The sequence below is a fragment of the Pseudopodoces humilis genome, chromosome 32, assembly GCF_049639895.1.
Source record: "Pseudopodoces humilis isolate 2021_Gansu_Grassland_sample_001 chromosome 32, ASM4963989v1, whole genome shotgun sequence".
Classification (NCBI taxonomy): Eukaryota; Metazoa; Chordata; class Aves; order Passeriformes; family Paridae; genus Pseudopodoces; species Pseudopodoces humilis.
The window spans coordinates 1,245,413-1,261,110 of NC_142231.1; the positions used below are offsets into that span (position 1 = coordinate 1,245,413).

General features: G+C 63.6%; 1 protein-coding gene across 2 annotated transcripts in view; it reads left to right on the forward strand.

The window, feature by feature from the left end:
- Positions 1 to 14,492, forward strand: part of LRP1 (LDL receptor related protein 1) — an 81,776-nt gene extending 67,284 nt beyond the window's left edge. For both annotated transcript variants that reach the window (XM_088068757.1, XM_088068758.1), the window contains exons 63-89: positions 1,114 to 1,207; positions 1,469 to 1,585; positions 1,676 to 1,795; positions 2,243 to 2,365; positions 2,991 to 3,116; positions 4,008 to 4,124; positions 5,807 to 5,913; positions 6,067 to 6,199; positions 6,556 to 6,675; positions 7,176 to 7,298; positions 7,546 to 7,689; positions 7,767 to 7,901; positions 8,070 to 8,189; positions 8,599 to 8,870; positions 8,957 to 9,135; positions 9,353 to 9,459; positions 9,661 to 9,777; positions 9,860 to 10,036; positions 10,401 to 10,541; positions 10,679 to 10,852; positions 10,934 to 11,095; positions 11,690 to 11,864; positions 12,181 to 12,285; positions 12,451 to 12,515; positions 12,654 to 12,741; positions 12,825 to 12,969; positions 13,806 to 14,492. In XM_088068757.1, the coding sequence (XP_087924883.1) occupies positions 1,114 to 1,207; positions 1,469 to 1,585; positions 1,676 to 1,795; positions 2,243 to 2,365; positions 2,991 to 3,116; positions 4,008 to 4,124; positions 5,807 to 5,913; positions 6,067 to 6,199; positions 6,556 to 6,675; positions 7,176 to 7,298; positions 7,546 to 7,689; positions 7,767 to 7,901; positions 8,070 to 8,189; positions 8,599 to 8,870; positions 8,957 to 9,135; positions 9,353 to 9,459; positions 9,661 to 9,777; positions 9,860 to 10,036; positions 10,401 to 10,541; positions 10,679 to 10,852; positions 10,934 to 11,095; positions 11,690 to 11,864; positions 12,181 to 12,285; positions 12,451 to 12,515; positions 12,654 to 12,741; positions 12,825 to 12,969; positions 13,806 to 13,943 (3,624 nt within the window). In that variant the 3' untranslated portion in view covers positions 13,944 to 14,492. The remainder of the gene's footprint in view (positions 1 to 1,113; positions 1,208 to 1,468; positions 1,586 to 1,675; positions 1,796 to 2,242; positions 2,366 to 2,990; positions 3,117 to 4,007; positions 4,125 to 5,806; positions 5,914 to 6,066; positions 6,200 to 6,555; positions 6,676 to 7,175; positions 7,299 to 7,545; positions 7,690 to 7,766; positions 7,902 to 8,069; positions 8,190 to 8,598; positions 8,871 to 8,956; positions 9,136 to 9,352; positions 9,460 to 9,660; positions 9,778 to 9,859; positions 10,037 to 10,400; positions 10,542 to 10,678; positions 10,853 to 10,933; positions 11,096 to 11,689; positions 11,865 to 12,180; positions 12,286 to 12,450; positions 12,516 to 12,653; positions 12,742 to 12,824; positions 12,970 to 13,805) is intronic.
- Positions 14,493 to 15,698: the final 1,206 nt, after the last annotated feature.

Here is a 15,698-nt window from a genome sequence, read left to right on the forward strand (position 1 = left end):
GTAAACCCCTGCCGGCCTGTTCCTGCCTGTCCCTGCCTGTTCCTGCCTGTCCCTGCCTGTCCCTGCCTGTCCCTGCCTGTCCCTGCCTGTTCCTGCCTGTCCCTGCCTGTCCCTGCCTGTCCCTGCCTGTTCCTGCCTGTCCCTGCCTGTCCCTGCCTGTCCCTGCCCGTTCCTGCCCGTTCCTGCCTGTCCCTGCCTGTCCCTGCCTGTCCCTGCCTGTCCCTGCCTGTCCCTGCCTGTTCCTGCCTGTCCCTGCCCGTTCCTGCTTGTCCCTGCCTGTCCCTGCCTGTCCCTGCTTGTCCCTGCCTGTCCCTGCCTGTCCCTGCCCGTTCCTGCCCGTTCCTGCCTGTCCCTGCCTGTCCCTGCCTGTCCCTGCCTGTTCCTGCCTGTTCCTGCCTGTCCCTGCCTGTCCCTGCCCGTTCCTGCCTGTCTCTGACTGTCCCTGACTGTCCCTGCCTGTCCCTGCCTGTTCCTGCCTGTTCCTGCCTGTCCCTGCCTGTCCCTGCCCGTTCCTGCCTGTCTCTGACTGTCCCTGACTGTTCCTGGTGTCCCTGCCTGTCCCTGCCTGTCCCTGCCTGTTCCTGCCTGTCCCTGACTGTCCCTGACTGTTCCTGGTGTCCCTCCCTGACCCTCCCTGTCCCTGCCTGTCCCTGCCTGTCCCTGCCTGTTCCTGCCTGTCCCTGCCTGTCCCTGCCTGTCCCTGACTGTCCCTGACTGTCCCTGATTGTTCCTGGTGTCCCTCCCTGACCCTCCCTGTCCCTGCCTGTCTGGAATTTCCCTGTGCCTGTGTTCCTCTGGCTGTGGTCTCCCCGAGGGTGCTGGGATGTAGCAAGGTCTTCTGTGGGTGAAGGCAGCACCTCCCTCCTGTGGCACTTCATGTTTGGGGATATCCAGGGGAGCCAGAGACCCTCCAGCTCTGGAATGTTCTTCTACCCCTCTCCTCAAACCCCAGGGCCTGGGTGGGGGTTAAGGCTTTGCTCCAGGTCAGGATTTGGGGATACCTGGAGGGGAAGGCACAGGTTCAGTGCCCTTGGCTGTGCCCCCTGGGGATGAAATCTTTTGGGGTCCCCCCATCCCATCCTGAACCACCCCACGAGCTCCTCTCTCCACCAGTTTGTCTGCAAGAACGACAAGTGCATCCCTTTCTGGTGGAAATGCGACACCGAGGACGACTGCGGGGACCGGTCGGACGAGCCAGAGGATTGCCGTGAGTGCCAGGGGGTGACACAGCACCCCTGGGATGTTGGGACAGCCCCGTGGAGGTGGGGGGTCAGTCCAATAACGGGGTTCAGGGAACAGTGGGACACATCTGTGTGTCCCTACATTGGGATCGTCCCATGGAGCAAGCCCAGAATTGGATGCTGGGTCCCTGCAGAGGACCCCAGAGGGGTGGAGCGGGGGTTTGAGGTTGAGGTTTGCCCTAGAAGTGTTCCTCAGAGCAAACCTGTGGCCCTGTGTCACCCCACAGCTGAGTTCAAGTGCAGGCCAGGGCAGTTCCAGTGCTCCACAGGGATCTGCACCAACCCCGCCTTCATCTGCGATGGCGACAACGACTGCCAGGACAACTCCGACGAGGCCAACTGTGGTGGGTTCCCTGTGTCCCCTCGTGACCCCCAGGCCCCCACAGCGTGGAGCTGCAGCCTGGCACGCCCTGACCGTGTCACCTCTTCCCCAGACATCCACGTCTGCCTGCCCAGCCAGTTCAAGTGCACCAACACCAACCGCTGCATCCCCGGCATCTTCCGCTGCAACGGGCAGGACAACTGCGGGGACGGCGAGGACGAGAAGGACTGTCGTGAGTGGGGGGCTCAGGGTGTCAGGTGGGAGCAAGTGTGGGCCAGACTGAGGGGCTCAGGTCCGTGTCTCGGTGTGTTTGGCTCCCTGGGTTGTCCCAGAGCTTTCTCCACGTCCCTGGTGTCCGCGGAACCTCTGCCCCCATTGCCCCTACAGACGCTGCTGTTTCCTAGAGGAAATGAAATCCTTAAATCCCTTGAGGTGGATTTGGGCTGAGCCTGTTGCCCAGCTGAGGGGTATGGTGGCCTCTGTCCTGTCCCCCCATAGCTTGGAGTCTTCTGGGGCCATTTTATGGCTGTGCTCTGTCTCCTCCACCGAGCACACCAGCCCCTTGTGATCCCTGGAGCATCCACACACCTCTCAACCCCACGGCTGGTTTTTGGGGAAAGGGGTAGCTGGCCCCTGCCTGCCCTGCTGCCCTTCCTGACACCCCTTCTCCCCCCTGCAGCGGAGGTGACCTGTGCCCCCAACCAGTTCCAGTGTGCCATCACCAAGCGCTGCATCCCCCGTGTCTGGGTCTGTGACCGTGACAACGACTGCGTGGACGGCTCCGATGAACCTGCCAACTGCAGTAAGGGATCTGTGTGGGGAGGGGCTTCTGGCCACACCGGGCACCTCTGTGTGCTGGTGGGGTGGCAGGTCCCTGCTCAGTCCCTTCTTGGTCCCTGTTTTGTCTCTGCTCAGTTCCTGCTCAGTTCCTGCTCAGTTCCTGCTCAGTCCCTCAGTTCCTGCTCAGTTCCTGCTCAGTTCTACCTCGGTCCCTCCTCAGTCCCTCCTCAAGTCCCTCCTCCATCACTCCTCAGTCCCTGCTCAGTTCCTGCTCAGTTCCTCAGTCCCTGCTCAGTTCTACCTCAGTCCCTCAGTTCCTGCTCAGTTCCTCCTCAGTCCCTCAGTTCCTGCTCAGTTCTTGCCTCAGTCCCTCAGTTCCTGCTCAGTTCTACCTCAGTCCCTCAGTTCCTCCTCAGTTCCACCTCGGTCCCTGCTCAGTCCCTGTGGGCAGTGGGTGATGGTGTTGGTGGCTCTGCCTGGATCTGTCCTGCTGGGATCCTCCTCCCCCTGACTTCTCCCTGGAGAGCTGCTTGGAAGGGAGGGGGATCTCACCCAGCTCCAGGCTGTTCATCAGCCCTGCAGAGAACACCACGTGCCTGACCAGTGCTGATCCCTGCCCTGTGCCTGTGTCACTTTGTCCCCTCCAGCCCAAATGACCTGTGGTGTGGACGAGTTCCGGTGCAAGGACTCGGGCCGGTGCATCCCGGCACGCTGGAAGTGTGACGGGGAGGACGACTGTGGGGATGGATCCGATGAGCCCAAGGAGGAATGCGGTGAGCAGGGACTGTGGGGACAAGCCGGTGTCATCTTGTGTCCCTGTTCCCCGAGGGACACGCTGGCCTGGCACTGGCTGTCTCCTCTGGGGTGCCCCGGGAGTTGCAGCTGCTCCTTTTCCGAGTGGTGTGGGCAGGGCTGGCTCAGAGGTGCAGGGCAGTGCTAACCCCTGTCCTGGTCCCCTCCCTTCCATCGTGTGGAGCAGTGCTGACCTCTGTCCCTGTCCCTGTGCTGTCCCTGTGCTGTCCCTGTGCTGTCCCTCCCCATGCTCAGGGCAGTGCTGACCTCTGTCCCTGTCCCTGTGCTGTCCCTGTCCCTGTGCTGTCCCTCCCCATGCTCAGGGCAGTGCTGACACCTGTCCCTGTCTCATCCTCTCATACAGGGCAGTGCTCACCTCTGTCCTTGTCCCATTCCTGCCCTCATTTGGAGCTGATCCCATCCCTATCCCATATTTACCGTTGTGCAGGGCAGCACTGGCCCCTGTCACTGTTCCTGTCCCTGTTCCTGTCCCTGTCCCTTTCCCTGTCCCTGTCCCTGTCCCTGTCCCTGTCCCTGTCCTGTCCCTCCCCTCATGCAGCAGAGTGCTCACACCTGTCCCTGTCCCATGTTTCCCCTCGTTTGGGGCAGTGCTGACCCCTGTCCTTGTCCTTGTCCCCATCCTGTCCCCTTGTGTGAGGCGGTGCTGACACCTGTCCCTGTCCCTCCCCTGATTTGGGGCAGTGCTGAGCCCTGTCCTGTCCCATCCATGCCCTGATTTGGGGCAGTGCTGAGCCCTGTCCTGTCCCATCCGTGCCCTGATTTGGGGCAGTGCTGAGCCCTGTCCCTGTCCTGTCCCTCCCCTGATTTGGGGCAGTGCTGAGCCCTGTCCTGTCCCCTGCTGTCCCTCCCAGACGAGCGCACGTGTGAGCCGTACCAGTTCCGCTGCAAGAACAACCGCTGTGTGCCGGGCCGCTGGCAGTGCGACTACGACAACGACTGCGGGGACAACTCTGACGAGGAGAGCTGCAGTACGTGCCACCCCCGAGCCTTTGCTGTCCCCGGGGTGGAGCAGTGGAGAGGGGGACAGGTTTGGGTCCCCCCCAGCCCCTCTTCTGCTGCCAGGGAGTGTCAGGCTGGTGGCCAGGAGAGCCACCGTGTCCCCTGGCCAGGACACCCCTGGCTCCAGGGGTCTGCAGAGCCTGGCCCTGCAGAGAGGAGGCTGTGCCAGGGGGACACCCCAAGGGTGACGGGGGACAGGGAAGAGGTGACCCCAGCACACTCCTCGCAGCAGCATGGGGGCCCAGCGTGGCCAGAGTCACCCGAGGGAACCTCATCCTGCTCTGCCACCAAGCATCACCCCCTGTGTCACCCCCTGCCTGCCAGTGGCACCTGGGATGGCAGTGGGGACACACAGAGCTGTCAGGAGGGACCCAGGTCACACCCTCAGGCCTGGGCCAGTGCATAGGGAGGAGGTTGATCCCAGAGCTGGGGCACAGTTCAGTGCTGCCCCTTCTGTGAGCTCCTGCTTGTGTGCCAGCACCTTCCCCTCTGAGCAGCCAAGGAACACGAGTGTCCTCATGCACAAGACCATTCCCAGGGCTCCACTTCAGCTCTGTCCCTCCTGAGGGGTTCAGCTTGCCTGTGGGATGGCACCAGGGTCTGCTGCCAGACCCTCTCCCACCCCACAGCACCCAGAAGGTTCCAGACTGCCCATGGGATGGCACCAGGGTCTGCTGCCAGACCCTCTCCTACCCCACAGTGCCCACTGGGTCCCTCTGTCATCCTACAGCTCTTCAGGGTGCAGCTTTTGTTTTCTTTTCTGTTGATTTCCCGTCGTGTTTTTGAGTTTGTGCCATTTCACTTCATCTTATGTTTTTCTCCATTTTCACACTGTCGTTATGGGGCGCTCAGAGGTAGGTTCCTGCCAAAATCTTTTAATTCCATGTACAGTCTCTCTAAAATCAATGAGGACAGTAATTTCTAGGTGAGGGCAGAGGGGTCGGGACTGGGCAATCCAGGTGGATTTACTGAGCATCAGCACCAGCATCTCCCTCCACGGAGCCACAGCCGGGGAGGGTCCGACCCTGCTGCTCTGCAGGACCCCTGCATGGCTTGGACTTACCTCCAAAACCCATCCCCACCTTGGCTCTCCCTGCTCCACCTGGACCCCCCCGTTCCCCTGTTCCTCCACAGTCCTGTGCCGTGACCAGAGGGTCCCCGTGCCCCAAAACCCCGGGGCCGTGGGGAGGGGAAGGGTCCCAAGAGCCATCCCAGGTGGGCGGCTGTGCCACGTGCCGTCCTCCTGGATTTGGCACTGGCTGTGCCAGTGAGCTGTGAGCGGGTTCTGTCCCCACTCCCTGTGAGGGGGACGGGGATGAGGCTCTGCCCAGGCACCGCTGCAGTTCCTCCTGCCTGGGGGGCAGCCGGGGTGGGCAGCAGTGGGGCTGGTGCTGCCCTGTGGAGAGCGAGCGCCCTGGGGGACAGCCAGTGCCCCCCAAAACCCCCACAGGGATCTGGGAGCACTGGAGTGGGGTGGGATGGGGCTGGGAGGTGGTACCAGCTGTGCCCCTCCAGCAGCTCCCAGCGCTCTGCCTGCACCCCCTGTCCCCAGTGCCACCGGCCGTGTGCCCACCTGTGCCCCCCCGGCTGCCGGCCCTGTCCCCACCCCTGTCCCCATGCTCAGGGCACACCGGGTGTTCTCTGTCCCCAGCACCCCGGCCCTGCTCCGAGAGCGAGTTCTCGTGTGCCAACGGCCGCTGCATCGCGGGCAGGTGGAAATGTGACGGGGACCACGACTGCGCCGACGGCTCCGACGAGGTACGGCACCGGCGAGGGAGCACTGGGGGGACACAGCCCCTCCTCTGCCCCTGCCGCTGTCCTGAGGCTCAGAGCCTGCCTGTGGAGATAGGACAGGGACCTGCCGTGGCCACCCTGTCCCTGCTGACCGTGTCCCTCTCCTGTCCCGTGCAGAAAGACTGCACCCCCCGCTGCGAGCTGGACCAGTTCAAGTGCAAGAACGGGCACTGCATCCCCATGCGCTGGCGCTGCGACGCCGATGCCGACTGCATGGACGGCAGCGACGAGGAGAACTGCGGCACCGGGGGTAATGGCACAGTTCTGTGTGTCCCCCGAGGCTGGTTGTGTCACCCCGTCCCTGCCCTCGTGTCACCTGTGTCCCCGGGGGTGATGGCACAGCTCTGTGTGTCCCCTGGGGCTGGTTGTCAATACCCTTGTGTCACCTGTGTCCCCGCTGCGGGTGGCAGCACTCCCCTGCGCGTGTGTCCACCCCTCTCTGCCCCACGCTGGAGCACACACGGGATGTGTATCCGAGCCCTGGAAATCCCCCAGCCCTGGAGACCCCCTGTCCGTGCTGGAAATTGGAATGGCAGCCCCAGGCCGGGGTTTTGGCAGCAGAGCAGCACGAGCTGAGCTGACGTGTCCCCTCTTGCGCTGTCGCAGTTCGCACGTGTCCCCTGGACGAGTTCCAGTGCAACAACACCCTGTGCAAGCCCCTGGCCTGGAAGTGCGATGGGGAGGACGATTGTGGGGACAACTCGGACGAGAATCCCGAGGAGTGCTGTGAGTGACACTGCGGTGCCCCTGCCCCGAGCCCTCCCACACCCCAGGATGGGGGGGCAGTCCCGGAGCTCGGGCACCACTGCGGGGACCGGAGGGTCTGGGGGGGACCGGAGGGTCTGGGGGGGACCGGATGGTCTGGGGGGGACCAGAGGGTCTGGGGGGACCTCCAGCAGCTCCTCCCGGGGGTGGCCGGCGGGGCCGAGGGGCTGGAGGTGGCTCCGATTATGGGAAAGGAGTTTCAGAGAGGCTGAGCGGGGCGAGGGGCTGGCAGTGGGGAGGGGGCTGGGGGGGCCGGGGCTGGGTGAGGAGAGGGCTCACAGCAGCCGGGCGATTGTCTTTGCTTCAGTCTCTTTGCTTCAGCCTCCGGAGCCCGCTCGCCCGCGTGGGACAGCCCTCCCCGGAGAGCGGGCAGAGGCCGAGCAGCAGCTCGTGACATGTGTGACAGCCTGGCTCCGGCGTCTCCTTTCACCGTCACCGTTTGTTTCTGTTTGCTGGTGCAGTGAAATTCCAGTGTCCCCCCAACAGACCGTTCCGCTGCAAGAACGACCGGGTATGTCTGTGGATCGGTCGACAGTGCGACGGCATTGACAACTGTGGAGATAACACGGATGAGAAGGACTGCGGTGAGTGGGGCTGCCCGTGGGCACAGCCCTGAGCCTGCCCGGCCGGGGAGCCTGCGTGTGGCCCTCGGGATGGTCCTCCCAGAGCCCAGGCTTCAGCCCAGGTGTTGGGGTTGGCTTTGCCCAGCCTTCCCTCCCAAAATCAGGGTGTGGATGATCAGGGTTCCAAGTCCCTGCCTGCTCCCAGAGGGTCCCATGGGGATGGGTGCCCAGGACGTGGGGGGTCACAGCTGCTGCCCCTCACCCGCAGAGTCACCCACAGCCAAGCCCAAGAGCTGCAGCCAGGACAAGAACGAGTTCCTGTGTGGGAACAAGAAGTGCATCAGCGCCAACCTCCGCTGCAACTTCTTCGATGACTGCGGAGACGGCTCCGATGAGGAATCCTGCTCCCACGGTGGGTGGGGAGCCGGGGGCCCGGCGGGGGCCGGGGGACTCGCTGTGACACTCGTGTGACGGCGCGTCCCACCGCAGAGCACAAGTCATACGACTGCATGACCAACACCACCATGTGTGGGGATGAGGCCCAGTGCGTCCAGTCCCGGTCAGCCTCATACTGCACCTGCCGCAGAGGCTTCCAGAAGGTTCCGGACAAGAATTTTTGCCAAGGTGCTTCCCACTGCTGCTGGAGAGGGCTCAGGATTGGGCTGTTGGGGTTGGCACAGTGAGATGGGATTTCACAGCTGGGGTGGGGCTGGGATGGCAGGAATGGGGCAGAGTTGGGGTCTGTGGGGGCACCCTCCGGGTCTCCCCCTGATCCCGTCTCCCGCTGCCCAGACATCAACGAGTGCCTGCGCTTCGGGACCTGCTCCCAGCTCTGCAACAACACCAAGGGCTCCCACATCTGCAGCTGCACCAAGAACTTCATGAAGACGGACAACATGTGCAAGGCAGAAGGTCAGGAGGGAACAGGGACCCACACAAGTTTAGTGTGTGTACCCAGGACCCCCCCGTGCACCCCAGAGCTCCTGTGGGAATCCTCTGATCTTCCCTCTAACCCCCTGTAGCTCTGCCATTGGTCTGCCCATCCCCGGCAGACTGAGCCCCAAGGGGATGACGAGCTCCCAGTGACCCTGTCCCTGTCCCACCAGGGAGCTGGGCTGAGCCCCCGTTCCCGGCTGTGTCCCCACTCCTGGCTGAGCCCCCATTCCCGGCTGTGTCCCCACTCCTGGCTGAGCCCCCATTCCCGGCTGTGTCCCCACTCCTGGCTGAGCCCCCGTTCCCGGCTGTGTCCCCACTCCTGGCTGAGCCCCTGTTCCGAGTCCAGCCCATGCCAACCTCTCCTCCTCCTCCTCGTCCTCTGCAGGCTCCGAGCACCAGATCCTCTACATCGCTGACGACAACAAGATCAGGAGCATGTACCCCTTCAACCCCAACTCTGCCTACGAGCCAGCCTTCCAGGGAGATGAGAACGTGCGCATCGACGCCATGGACATCTACGTCAAGGGCAACAAGATCTACTGGACCAACTGGCACACGGGCCGGATCTCGTACCGGGAGCTGCCCGCCTCCTCCTCCGCCTCCACCGCCTCCAACCGCAACCGGCGCCAGATCGACGGCGGCGTCACCCACCTGAACGTGAGCGAGTTCTGCCGGGGCTGGAGCGCCGGGCACGGGCTGATGGTTTCCTCCCCCCTCACCTGTCCCCACTCTGCCCCACACAGATCTCAGGGCTGAAGATGCCGCGGGGAATCGCCATCGATTGGGTGGCTGGGAACATCTACTGGACGGACTCGGGGCGGGACGTCATCGAGGTGGCGCAGATGAAGGGCGAGAACCGCAAGACGCTGATTTCAGGGATGATCGATGAGCCCCACGCCATCGTGGTTGATCCACTGCGGGGGTGAGGGACTTGAGCCTTCATCCCATCCCTTTGGGCAGCCCTCAGCACACTCCCCTCACCACAAGCCCACCCACGTGTCCCAGTGTCACTCTCTGTCTTCTCGAGTTGCCCCAGAGTTAGCTGCTGACTCTGGGATGCCGTGGGGACAGGGTGGGAGGGTTTCTCCTCCCTGGTCACTGGGCTGTTCCCCAGGAATGATCTGCCTGTGTCCTCACAGAACGATGTACTGGTCAGACTGGGGCAATCACCCCAAGATCGAGACGGCCGCCATGGATGGGACGCTGCGGGAGACCCTGGTGCAGGACAACATCCAGTGGCCAACAGGTGACAGAGACGGGTGATAGGAGAGGAGACAAAAGCCATAATGGGGACGTGTTCAACCATTTGTGTTGGGGAGGGTTGTTCTGGGGGCTCGGAGCCCCACAGCAGAAGGGTCATGGGGCGGTGGGGGGCTGCTCTGTGGGTCAGTTGGTCAGGAGGGGCTTGGGGTGGACTGGGGGCTCACTGGAGGCTGTGTCCCCTCAGGCCTGGCCGTGGATTACCACAACGAGAGGCTGTACTGGGCCGACGCCAAGCTCTCCGTCATCGGCAGCATCCGGCTCAACGGCACCGACCCCGTCGTGGCCATCGACAACAAGAAGGGTAAGGGGTGCCCCGTGGGGGTCCCTGGCCTCGGACCCACCCCAAATCCCTGCCTCCACATGTCCCCTTCTGGCTTCCCCAGGGCTGAGCCACCCGTTCAGCATCGACATCTTTGAGGACTACATCTACGGCGTCACCTACATCAACAACCGCATCTTCAAGATCCACAAGTTCGGGCACAAGCCTGTCACCAACCTGACGTCCGGCCTCAACCACGCCACCGACGTTGTGCTCTACCACCAGTACAAGCAGCCAGAGGGTGTGTGGGGGCCCGGGACCCCCACCCTGCTCCTGGGGTGGTGGGGAGGTGCAGGGACCGATACCTGACGTGAGGTGTCAGAGGGTGAGGGGGGCGTTGGCAGAGCTGGGGAATTGGGGGCTCAGAGCCCCAACTCCCTGCCTGGAGTGGGGGTGTCTGGGTGGGCAGAGCAGGGGGTTGCTGAGGTGGGTTGGGGGAGTCCAACTGCACTGGTGACCTCAGGGCACGGGAGGGACAGCACAGGGCTGTGGAGAGGAATGTCCTAGAGGTGCTGTGGAGTAAGAAGGGTGGGAGTTACCGTGCTGTCACCACCCCGCTGTCCCCTCCCTGCTGTCCTCACCGCCTGTGCCCTCCCCTCCCGCAGTGACCAACCCCTGTGACCGCAAGAAGTGCGAGTGGCTCTGCCTGCTCAGCCCCAGCGGCCCCGTGTGCACCTGCCCCAACGGCAAACGCCTGGACAACGGCACCTGCGTGGTCATTCCCTCGCCCACCGTCTCCCCTGTCGGTAGGTGACACTGGAGGAGGAGAGGACGAGGATGAGGATGAGGATGAGGATGAGGATGAGGATGAGGATGAGGAGGGAGGTTGGGTGCTGCCAGCGCAGTCCCGCTCACTTCCATCCCCTCCACGCCTCCCTCGCAGTGCCCACCACCGACACGTGCGACCTGGTGTGCCTGAACGGCGGCAGCTGCTTCCTCAACGCCCGCAAGCAGGCCAAGTGCCGCTGCCAGCCGCGCTACAACGGCGACAAGTGCCAGATCGACCAGTGCTGGGACTACTGCCAGAACGGGGGCACCTGCGCCGCCTCCCCCTCAGGTGAGCCGGGGGGGGTCGGTGACGGACAGACAGACAGACAGACAAGTGAGCACAGAGCTAACGGGATTGATTTCTCCCTAGGAATGCCGACCTGCCGCTGCCCCACCGGCTTCACCGGGCCCCGGTGCAACCAGCAGGTGTGCACGGACTATTGCCAGCACAACGGCAGCTGCACCGTCAACCAGGGCAACCAGCCCAGCTGCCGCTGCCTGCCCACCTTCATCGGGGACCGCTGCCAGTACCGTGAGTGCCGCCCGCCGCGCCACGGAGTGGGGACAGCAACGGGGGTGGTGGGAGGGTGGGTGTCACCTCAGAATGTCTGGGGACAGCAGTGGGGGTGTTGGGAGGATGGGTGTCACCTGGGGATGTCTGGGGACAGCAGTGGGGGTGGTGGGAGGGTGGGTGTCACCTGGGGATGTCTGGGGACAGCAGTGGGGGTGTTGGGAGGATGGGTGTCACCTCAGAATGTCTGGGGACAGCAGTGGGGGTGGTGGGAGGATGGGTGTCACCTGGGGATGTCTGGGGACAGCAACAGGGTGTCAGAAAGGTGGGTGTCCCACACCTGGAGATGCCTTGGGGGAGACCTCTGGGGACAGTGCCAGAGGGTTGGGCTCCCAAGCCTCTTTTGGGGGATGCTGTGTGGGAATCCCTGGGGACAGGATCAGGGGTTGGGCTCCCCATTCTCCCTGTTTTGGGGGAATCCCTGCAAACAGCACCCGTGGGATTGGATTTCCAGGTCCCCCTCTTTGGTGGGATGCTGGGTGGGGCTGGCTGGTGCTCCCTGGGGCATCTGGAGGGGCAGCTGAGGTCAGACCCTGACTCCCTTGTCCCCCACAGGGCAGTGCTTTGACTATTGTGAGAACGATGGCGTGTGCCAGATGACAGCCAGCGGTGCCAAGCAGTGCCGCTGCCCCCCTCAATTCGAGGGCGCCCAGTGCCAGGAGAACAAGTGCTCCCGGTGCCAGGAGGGCAAGTGCAGCATCAACAAGCAGAGCGGGGAGGTCTCCTGCATGTAGGTGCTGGGAATGTCGAGCTGGAGGGAGGAAAAGGGGTGGTGGGAGCCCAGGGAAAACCTGTCCCCCTGTGGCAGGATCACCACAGCTGGGTCGGTAATTCAGGGCAGATCAATCCAGGGGACCTGCTGGTCCTGGGAGGAGGTGGAGGTGTCTCAGTGTCTCCCCAGAGCCCATCCTGGTGTCCCAGCCATGAGCTGTGCGGGTGGGATGAGCCAAGAGCCGAGTCCTGAGGGGCTGGGTGGAGCACAGAACAGCTGGGGGGGCACAGGGCACTCGGGGGTACCCATGGGGCTGATCCTCTGTGCCCCACAGCTGCCCTGATGGGAAGATAGCACCGAGCTGCCTGACCTGTGACAATTACTGCCTGCACGGCGGGACCTGCTCCATCAGCGACAAGACACAGCTGCCCGAGTGCCTGTAAGAGAGGAGGGGGCTGGGGGGGGACAGGAGGGCTGTGTGCCCCCCGAGACATCACTGACACACCTCGATCTGTGTGCCCCACCCCACCCTGACCCCACAGCTCTCCCTCCCTCCCTGCATGGCCCTGCCCCGCTAATCCCGGTGCTCTCCCTGCGCTCCCAGGTGTCCCTCGGGGATGACGGGCACGCGCTGCGAGGATTTCATCGTGGGCGAGCAGCAGAGCAGCCGTAAGTGGGGGGCAGCCTGTGACCCCCCCTTCCCCCCTGGAGGGCTGCTGGTGATCCAGGGCTGTCCCCGTGAGACTCCTGAACCCCGTTCAGCCAGCCCAGGCTGCCCCTGACTGTTCCCGTGCCTTCCTCCCGCAGGAACAGCCTCCATCGTCATCCCCATCCTGCTGCTCCTCATCCTCCTCACCGTGGTGGCTTTTGTCTGGTACAAGTGGAGAATTAAAGGGTGAGTCCGGTGGGATGGAGGGGACGGGAGCTGTGGGGAGACAGCCGGGGGGTGTCACTGAACCTCTGCCTCCCCCTCCTCAGAGCCAAGGGCTTCCAGCACCAGCGGATGACGAACGGTGCCATGAACGTGGAGATCGGGAACCCAACCTACAAAATGTACGAGGGGGAGCCCGATGACGACGTGGGGGAGCTGCTGGACGCCGACTTTGCCCTGGACCCTGACAAGGTGAGGGGCTGTGGGCTCTGCAGGGTCCTGCCCGAAGTGGGAGGTGCAGGGGGGAATTTGCTGAGGCTGTCAGGGCTCGCTGTGCAGCAGTCCTGGGGAGGCTCTGAGGGGCTGAATAGGCTCTGGTGCTGATGGGGCTCTGAGGGTCTCAAAGGCTTCAGGACTGGGAGCTCTGAGAGGTTGCAAAGGCTTTGAGGGATCACAAAGCCTTTGGGGCTGAGTGGGTTTGCAAACATTTCGGGACTAGGGGAACTCCGAGGGGTGACAGAGGCTTTGGGGCTGGTGGAAACTCTGAAGGTTCACAAAGGCTTTGGGGCTGGAGGTGCTCTGAGTGGTCTCAGGTTTTAGGGATGAGGGGGCTCTGAGGGATCACAAAGGCTTTGGAGCTGGGGATGCTCCGAGGGAGGCTCCAAAGGCTCACAAAGACTTTGGGGTGGGAGAAAGGGGGATACTCCAAGAAGCTGCGAAGGCTTCAGGGCTTGGAGGTGTCAGGATTGCAAAGTCTTTGAGGCTGGGGGCCTCTGAGGGGTCACAAAGGTTTTGGGGCTGGCGGTCTCTGAGAGGTCATGAAGGTTTTGGGGCTGGGGGGTTGAGGGGTCACAAAGGCTTTGGGGCTGGGGGGCTCTGAGGGGTCACAAAGGTTTTGGGGCTGGGGGGCTCTGAGAGGTCATGAAGGTTTTGGGGCTGGAGGCTGCAGGCAGGGCAGCGGGGCTGTCCCGTGTCCCCCTGGTCACGGCTGGTGGGGGCTCTCACCGAGTCACCCCAGGGCTGGGGACGGCAGTTCTGGGCAGGGGCGATGTCCGTGCCCCCTCCCACCTGCTCCCCCCTCTCTGCAGCCCACCAACTTCACCAACCCGGTTTATGCCACGCTGTACATGGGCGCCCACAACAGCCGCAACTCCCTGGCCAGCACGGACGAGAAGCGGGAGCTGCTGGCGCGGGGGGACGATGACCTGGCAGATCCCCTGGCATAGGGGCGTGGGGAGAGGGGCTGCGGTGCCCGGGCCCGGCACAGCCCCCGCCGCAGGGGCCGGGGGGGTGCCACGAGCCGCTGTATAAATGTACAAATGAAGGATTATTACTTTTCTATGTGAGCAGTATTATTACCTGTATATTCCCCGGTCTCAGGCCTCGGCGTCTTCATTGCCAGACCCGGCTTTGGTTTATTTTAAATCTCTTTAATTGGGCCCCCCTCTCCCCCGTCCCTTCCCTTTCCCTCCCTGCCCCTCTCCTCCCTTCTCCCCCCCTCCTGCCCCCAGGACAGGCCGGTGTGAGGTGGTCCCGGGGTGAACATCGGGGCTGGGGGTGGTGGGAGCCGTGGGGTCACTGCTGCGGGGGGCACAGGTCGGGGGGAGGCAGAGCGGGGTCCCACATGCTCCCAACCCTCCCCAGCTGCAGCAGCTCCCCTCCCCAGGGACCCCCTTTCCTTCTCCCCACCTAAATCTGCTGCTCCCCGGCTTCCCCCTTCTCCTGCAGCTTGGCCCCCCCAGTCCCCCCCAGCTCCCCATTCCCCTCCCTCCCCTCTTTCCCCCCCCATTCTCCCTCTCCCTCCCTCCCTCCCTCCCTGCCTTCCCTCCCTCCCTGCCTTCCCTCCCTCCCTGCCTTCCCTCCTCCCATTTTCCCCTCCCTCCCCCCTCCTCCCTTTCCCCCATTCCCTGCCCGACTGTTACAGGGGCCAGGATGAAGCCCCCAGCCCCACTGCGGTGCGGGGGGGTCCCCAGCCCCTCAGCCCCCCCTGCTCCGGCCTCACCTGCCCCTTGCCCGCTCTCCAACATGCACATTTTTTAACAGGAAAAAGAAAAAAAACACAAAAAAACCCCAACCCCAAACACAAAAAAAACCTGGAAATGACCTAGCTTTTATAGTAGAAATAAATAAACGCATGTGGGGGGGCGGGGGGGGACCCCATCCTTTTATTGGGGGGAAATGTTTTAATAATTTTTGCTGGATTACTTTACAACTAAACAAAACAGATATTGTTATAAATAAAATTTTTAAAAACTGAAGCACAGGCTGCTGGTTGGGGGGGGGATTGGGGGGAGTGTGGGGGGGTAGTTTTGGGGTCCTTGGGGGGACCCCGGGCACCGGGGGGCGGGGCCCCGGTGCCCCCAGAGCCCAGAGGGGCCAGGCCCGGCCCTGGGGAGTGAGAAGGGGGGTCGGGGGTTTAGGGGTGTGGAGGGGAGGGGGCTCGGGGGGGGTCTCGTGATGGGGAGGGGGGCACACGTGTAGGGCAGGAGAATCCCACCAGGACCTCTTGTTCCATCGAGCGCTGCTGGGGGGGCACTGCTGGGGTGAGGGGGGCACAGGGACCCCCGAGCACCGAGTACCGGAACCGGGAACGGGAACAGGGAACCAGGAACGGGAACGGGGAACCGGGAACGGGGAACGGGGAACTGGGAATGGGGGATGGGGAACGGGGAACCGGGAACCAGGAACGGAGAACCGGGAACGGGGAACCGGGAACGGGGAACCGGGAACCGGCACCGGCTGCACGCGCAGTCCCAGGAGCCGCCACCAGGTGGCGACACGGCCATCGAGAACGGAGCGGGGGGCAGGGAGCGCATCCCCGTGTCCTCCTGTGTGACCCCCCCATGTGTGACCCCCCCGTGTGACCCCCATCTGTGACAATGTGTGACCCCCCCGTGTGACCCCTATCTGTGACAATGTGTGACCCCCCCGTGTGACCCCCATCTGTGTCAAAGTGTGACCCCCCCCGTGTGTCCCCCCCG